General features: G+C 45.3%; 1 protein-coding gene across 1 annotated transcript in view; it reads left to right on the top strand.

Moving 5' to 3' along the window:
- Positions 1-4,578: 4,578 nt before the first annotated feature.
- LOC308133290 (synaptic vesicle glycoprotein 2A-like) overlaps positions 4,579-7,562 on the top strand; it is a gene marked incomplete at its 3' end in the record, with an annotated part of 22,998 nt that continues 20,014 nt past the window's right edge. The window contains 1 exon segment of the mRNA XM_080500593.1: positions 4,579-4,858. Coding sequence (XP_080356719.1) covers positions 4,802-4,858 — 57 coding nt within the window. The 5' untranslated portion in view covers positions 4,579-4,801.

Here is a 7,562-nt window from a genome sequence, read left to right as displayed (position 1 = left end):
CCCCCCTGATCAGAAGCTATTAATACGTCTCAAACGAGCCCCGCCCCTCTCATCAGAAGCTATTAATACGTCTCAAATAAGCCCCGCCCCTCTGGTCAGAAGCTATTGATACGTCTCAAACAAGCCCCGCCCCTCTGATCAGAAGCTATGAATACGTCTCAAATAAGCCCCGCCCCCCTGATCAGAAGCTATTGATACGTCTCAAACAAGCCCCGCCCCTCTCATCAGAAGCTATTAATACGTCTCAAACAAGCCCCGCCCCCCTGATCAGAAGCTATTAATAAGTCTCAAACAAGCCCCGCCCCTCTCATCAGAAGCTATTAATACATCTCAAATAAGCCCCGCCCCTCTGGTCAGAAGCTATTTATGTCTCAAACAAGCCCCGCCCCCCTGATCAGAAGCTATTAATACGTCTCAAACGAGCCCCTCCCCTCTGATCAGAAGCTATTAATATGTCTCAAACGAGCCCCGCCCCTCTGATCAGAAGCTATTGATACGTCTCAAACAAGCCCCGCCCCTCTGATCAGAAGCTATGAATATGTCTCAAATAAGCCCCGCCCCTCTGGTCAGAAGCTATTTATGTCTCAAACAAGCCCCGCCCCCCTGATCAGAAGCTATTAATATGTCTCAAACGAGCCCCGCCCCTCTGATCAGAAGCTATTAATATGTCTCAAACAAGCCCCGCCCCTCTCATCAGAAGCTATTAATACGTCTCAAACGAGCCCCTCCCCTCTGATCAGAAGCTATTAATATGTCTCAAACGAGCCCCGCCCCCCTGATCAGAAGCTATTGATATGTCTCAAACAAGCCCCGCCCCCCTGATCGGAAGCTATTAATATGTCTCAAACAAGCCCCGCCCCTCTCATCAGAAGCTATTAATACGTCTCAAACGAGCCCCTCCCCTCTGATCAGAAGCTATTGATATGTCTCAAACAAGCCCCGCCCCCCTGATCAGAAGCTATTAGTACGTCTCAAACAAGCCCCGCCCCCCTGATCAGAAGCTATTAATACGTCTCAAACAAGCCCCGCCCCCCTGATCAGAAGCTATTAATACGTCTCAAACAAGCCCCGCCCCCCTGATCAGAAGCTATTAATACGTCTCAAACGAGCCCCGCCCCCCTGATCAGAAGCTATTAATACGTCTCAAACGAGCCCCGCCCCCCTGATCAGAAGCTATTAATACGTCTCAAACGAGCCCCGCCCCCCTGATCAGAAGCTATTAATACGTCTCAAACGAGCCCCGCCCCCCTGATCAGAAGCTATTAATACGTCTCAAACGAGCCCCGCCCCTCTCATCAGAAGCTATTAATACGTCTCAAATAAGCCCCGCCCCCCTGATCAGAAGCTATTGATACGTCTCAAACAAGCCCCGCCCCTCTGATCAGAAGCCGTTAATCAATACGTCCAAAACGATCGGGTTTCATCTGCAGACGCTCAGAAAAGTTTCGGCACGATGAACTGTAATTCCCGGCCGTGGCCACCGGGCGGCGCTGCCGTTCCAGGCCACCGGGCGGCGCTGTTGCGTCGCCGCCTTTCGCCCTCAAGTCACAAAAACCAAAATGTGAAGGAGCAAAGAAAAGTGGAGTTTCTGGAAGATTCTGCGGATTTTTCCACCAAAAATAGAAAGTTTTAGTTTGTTTTTCTTCCAAAGTAGTTTTTACGGGAAGTTTTCCGACGTCGGAGTCGAACCGACGCGTCGGACTTATTTTTGTAAGTTTTCCAGCGTTTTTAAGCAGAAATTAAAAGGTGAGAGTGAATGAAAGCCTGGAGGGGGCGGAGCCGGGGGCGGAGCCCGGAGCGGCTCCCCCGCCCACTTCTCTTCTGACGATTTATATTTATAGTGAGATTTTTTTAACGAAGTAGGTTTGAGATGATTTAGGACGTCGAAGTCTGGATTTTATTTGTTTTGTAAACTTTTGTTGACTTTGTGTTTCTACATTAACGATCTGCTACGATAAAAAAAAAAAACAATAAAAAAAAAAAACATTAAAATGTTTTCGGCTTCGTTTTTGATTCGTTTTTCAAAACAAGTTTACGTTAATTAGTTCTTTAATCACATCAGAGGTCACTGGTCCTGGGATTAGGATTAGGATTAGAGTTGGGACGGGATTAGCATTAGCATTAGCATTAGTTAGTGGACAGAAATGGATGATTGTTTCTTTTGCAGAGGATTAAATCTTCATTATACTGAAGTAAAATACAAACAACTCATCAGAGACTCTGATGAGGATGAGGGATTATCTGACGGAGGAGGGATTATCTGACGGAGGAGGGATTATCTGACAGAGGAGGGATTATCTGACGGAGGATGGATTATCTGATGGAGGAAGAGGGATTATCTGATAGAGGAGGGATTATCTGATGGAGGAGGAGGGATTATCTGACGGAGGAGGAGGGATTATCTGATAGAGGAGGGATTATCTGATGGAGGAGGAGGGATTATCTGACGGAGGAGGAGGGAGTATCTGACGGAGGAGGAGGGAGTATCTGATGGAGGAGGAGGGATTATCTGACGGAGGAGGAGGGATTATCTGATAGAGGAGGGATTATCTGACGGAGGATGGATTATCTGATGGAGGAAGAGGGATTATCTGATAGAGGAGGAGGGATTATCTGACGGAGGAGGAGGGATTATCTGATAGAGGAGGGATTATCTGACGGAGGAAGAGGGATTATCTGACGGAGGAGAAACTCAGTAGAATTCAAGATTTACTTCTTTTGTTCATCAAAACTCGAGAACGTGGGTTTCTTAATCTGTATTTTCACAATAAAATCCATAAACATCAAGAGGAAAACCGTAAAAAGGTGAATTTAAGTATTATATTAAAAATCAAAGATTCATCAGCGAACAATCTTATTTCATTTTTAACAAACGTTTCAGGAATATTTTAACTTTCAAGCTTTTTGTCAGATTCTGTTTGTTTCACTTTTCTTTCATTCAGACATTCGTTTCTTTAACATTTAAACTTTGATATATATTTTTTTATATATTTTTGAAGCAGACACTGATATTAAAGGAGACGTTTGTTTGTTTGTTTGTTTGTTTGTTTGTTTGTAGCTCAGGTCGGTCAGACTGGAGCAGAAACGATCTGCAGAACGTCGACTGTTTTATGTATCAGAGGAATCTGAGAGCCTCATGGAATATTGATCAGTTTATGTAATATTGATCAGTTGATATAATATTGATCAGTTTGTCCTCAGATAAAATCCGGAGCAGCGACTCAGTTCAGCTGCTCTGCTGTGGAGCTCCGCTCTGGATTATCATCCTCATCCTCATCTTCATCTTCATCATCAATAGGAAGCTGGGGGCCACTCAGACTCCTCAGTGTGTGAGTGTGTGTGTATGTGAGTGTGTGTGTGTGTGAATTCGTTATCAAAACGACGTCATTTAAATGTGAAACTGAATTAAAAATGAAAAACGCTGCATTTTCACCGTTTCCATGTTGCCATGGAAACGGAGCCGCCGACAGAAAAGGTAAATGTTCATTTGAATCTCTCTCATTATTAAAATGTGTTTATATGAAACTGATCAACAGTTTCTGATTAGAAACAGTCAAAATGTTCATGATAGAAATAAAGAAACAATCTTTTACACTTTAACCCCAAAAAAAGCCATTTTGATCCTTTACAGTTTGTCTTTAGACTGTTTGTGGTAAACTAAGTTGGACGTCGTGTTTAAAAGCAACGGGAATTAAATGATTTATCACCTGATCAATGATGTTTGATCATCACATCTCAACATCTTCATCCATGAATTGTTTGAAAGTGAAACGTTCAAAACCAAACATAATCAAACTAAAACACAATATTAAGATTTGAAGCTCAATAATACTTCACTGTTCAGCAAAATGTCTTTTTTATCCTTTTTATTTTGATTTATCGCCCATTTTAGGCAAAATGTATAACATTTGATAACATAGTGAATAAAAACAATAAAATTACTCTATTTTATTTATTTCTTTTATTACTATTCACATCTTTACTTTTTGGTGCAAATTGTTTAATAATCTTTGCAGTTTTTACCTCCACCCTTTTAAAAAAACCAACTATAATAATTTAACATTATTTGGAAACATTGGGAAGGAATGTGGAGTGTTGCGTTCGCGGACCAGAAGAAAGGTGGGTTTTTTTCATTTCTCTCATTCCTGTGCGAGTGGTGATGCGTTCACAGCTCGGTGTAAAGCTGGGAAACCTGTGTGTGTGTGTGTGTGTGTGTGTGTGTGTGTGTGTGTGTGTGTGTGTGTGTGTGTGTGTGTGTGTGTGTGTGTGTGTGTGTGTGTGTGTGTGTGTGTGTGTGCGTTCGCTCGCTGCCGGTGCTCTATCCCTTTAAGCAGCTCTTCTGTTGTGTGTTTGTTTGTGTGTGCGTGTGTGTGCGTGTGTGTGTGTGTGTGTGTGTGTGTGTGAGAGAGAGAGAGAGAGAGAGAGAGAGAGAGAGAGAGAGAGAGAGAGAGAGAGAGAGAGAGAGAGAGAGAGAGAGAGAGAGAGAGAGAGAGAGAGAGAGAGAGAGAGAGAGAGACTCAGATGCTGTCAGAGCGATGAAAGGAGCGACGCTAGTTTTTCCTGACGGCAGTGAACGCCTCTCGCCCAGCAGCCGCTGTGTTCAAACAATCTCCGCTTTTCCTCTTTTTCCTCTATTTTTTAATCGTTTTTTCCATCTTTTGTCGTCTCGTGTTTCCCGGTAGAAGCGGGACAAGATGCCGGCTGTGCCCCCCCCGCTGCAGCCGCACGTCAGGGTCTAAACACGCCTTTTCTTCCAGCGACGTTTCTTTCTTTGCGTGTTTTTTCTTCTGGATCCGTTCAAATGTTGACGGGAAATAAAACCACGTTCAAAGTGCGACAGATGCCGCCCGACATCAAGGTAAGACCGCCTTACCCCCCCCACCCGGGGTAAGACCGCTGTACCCCCAGATCCCCCCCCCCGGGGTAGAACCGCTGTACCCCCAGACCCCCCCCCCCCCCCCCCGGTGTAGAACCGCTTTACCACCACATCCATTTCAGAAAAGTTTCACGTTCACAAGGCAACGTTTTGAAAACGATGTCGTTTCCATGTTGGTCTTAGTTTTAGTCCCAGTGTGATTCTGTACTACAGTGCGATTGTTGTACTACTGTGTGATTGTTGTACTACTGTGTGATTGTACTACAGTATGGTTGGACGGTTGTACTCCAGTGTGATTGTTGTACTACAGTGTGATTGTACTACTGTGTGATTGTACTACAGTATGGTTGGATGGTTGTACTACAGTGTGATTGTTGTACTACAGTGCGATTGTTGTACTACTGTGTGATTGTTGTACTACTGTGTGATTGTACTACAGTATGGTTGGACGGTTGTACTCCAGTGTGATTGTTGTACTACAGTGTGATTGTACTACTGTGTGATTGTACTACAGTATGGTTGGATGGTTGTACTACAGTGTGATTGTTGTACTACAGTGTGATTGTACTACTGTGTGATTATAATACAGTATGGTTGTACGGTTGTACTACAGTGTGATTGTACTACTGTGTGATTGAACTACAGTATGGTTGGACGGTTGTACTACAGTGATTGTTGCACTACAGTATGATTGTTGTACTGCAGTATAGTTGGACGGTTGTACTACAGTATGATTGTTGTACTACAGTGTGATTGGACAGTTGTACTACAGCGTGATTGTTGTACTACATTATGATTGTTGTACTACAGTATGATTGTTGTATTACAGTATGGTTGGACGGTTGTACTACAGTATGATTGCTGTACTACAGTATGATTGGACAGTTGTACTACAGTGTGATTGGACGTTGTACTACAGTATGGTTGGACGCTTGTACTACAGTATGATTGTTGTATTACAGTATGGTTGGACGGTTGTACTACAGTATGATTGCTGTACTACAGTATGATTGGACAGTTGTACTACAGTGTGATTGGACGTTGTACTACAGTATGGTTGGACGCTTGTACTACAGTATGATTGTTGTACTACAGTATGATTGGACAATTGTACTACAGTATGGTTGGACGGTTGTACTACAGTGTGATTGGACGTTGTACTCCAGCCGGGTGATGATTTTCCTTTAGTGTTTGAACGGTGACAGTTTTGAGAAGTACAAGCGTTGAAGTTTGACTGTGAGACGAGACGGAGAGAAACAACCGAATTACAGCGTCGAGGATTAAATGAATCACGTTGTTTGAAGACACACGAGGTTCTGCTTTTAGAAGCTTTGACTCACGTTTTCCACTGGAAAGTCGCCGCGGCGACGGAAACAAACCAACAAATGTTTTCTACGTGGTCAGTCACTGAACCGCCGAACACAAACCGACTGCTACAGCCCTCTGAGTAGCATTAGCATTAGCCTGTAGCCACAGGAGCTGTCATTAGCAATAGCATTAGCCTGTAGCCACAGGAGCTGTCAGTAGCATTAGCCTGTAGCCACAGAAGCTGTCATTAGCATTAGCATTAGCCTGTAGCCACAGGAGCTGTCAGTAGCATTAGCACTAGCCTGTGGCCAAAGAAGCTGTCAGTAGGATTAGCATTAGCCTGTAGCCACAGGAGCTGTCAGTAGGATTAGCATTAGCCTGTAGCCACAGAAGCTGTCAGTAGCATTAGCATTAGCCTGTAGCCACAGAAGCTGTCAGTAGCATTAGCATTAGCCTGTAGCCACAGGAGCTGTCAGTAGTATTAGCATTAGCCTGTAGCCACCGGAGCTGTCAGTAGCATTATTGGGCCTAAAGTTAGCTTCTCTTTATAGGCTGACTGAGGGAGCTGCTGGCGTTAGCTTTAGCTTAGTTTTAGCTTAGCTTTAGCTTAGCAACGTGTTTGATCACTATTTCACTAAACTTCCTGGAGACGCAGCAGCAACGTTAGCATGAATCCAGACCGACTCTGGACGGGTGATTAATGTTCATGGTGGGTGAGAACTGCTGAGAGGCAGCCCAGACTGGGGGGGGGGGGGGAGGAGGGGTAGGGAGGGGGGACCAGTAGCAGCGGTAGCAGCGCTAAGTGAAACCAGATGTGCTGGTAAGCTGGAGGCCTGATTCTGGATTCTACATCCTAGAGTCTCGAAGCTTCTGTGCCTCTTTGCAGGATTTGATTGTTGGTTTAGAATCATGGAGCCTCGGACCGGACCGGACCGGACTGGATCAGATAGTGGATCGGACTGGACCGGACTGGACGGGACTGGATCACATAGTGGATCGGACCGGACCGGACCGGACCGGACTGGATCAGATAGTGGACCGGACTGGACCGGACTGGATCAGATAGTGGATCGGACTGGACCGGACTGGACCGGACTGGATCAGATAGTGGACCGGACTGGACGGGACTGGATCAGATAGTGGATCGGACTGGACCGGACTGGACCGGACTGGATCAGATAGTGGACCGGAATGGATCAGATAGTGGATCGGACTGGACCGGACTGGATCGGACTGGACCGGACTGGACCGGACTGGATCAGACTGGACCGGACTGGACGGGACTGGATCAGATAGTGGATCGGACTGGACCGGACCGGACCGGACTGGATCAGATAGTGGACCGGAATGGATCAGATAGTGGACCGGAATGGATCAG

The sequence above is a fragment of the Blennius ocellaris genome (assembly GCF_963422515.1).
Source record: "Blennius ocellaris genome assembly, chromosome: 8".
Classification (NCBI taxonomy): domain Eukaryota; kingdom Metazoa; phylum Chordata; class Actinopteri; order Blenniiformes; family Blenniidae; genus Blennius; species Blennius ocellaris.
This window is presented reverse-complemented; position numbering and strand designations above follow the sequence as displayed.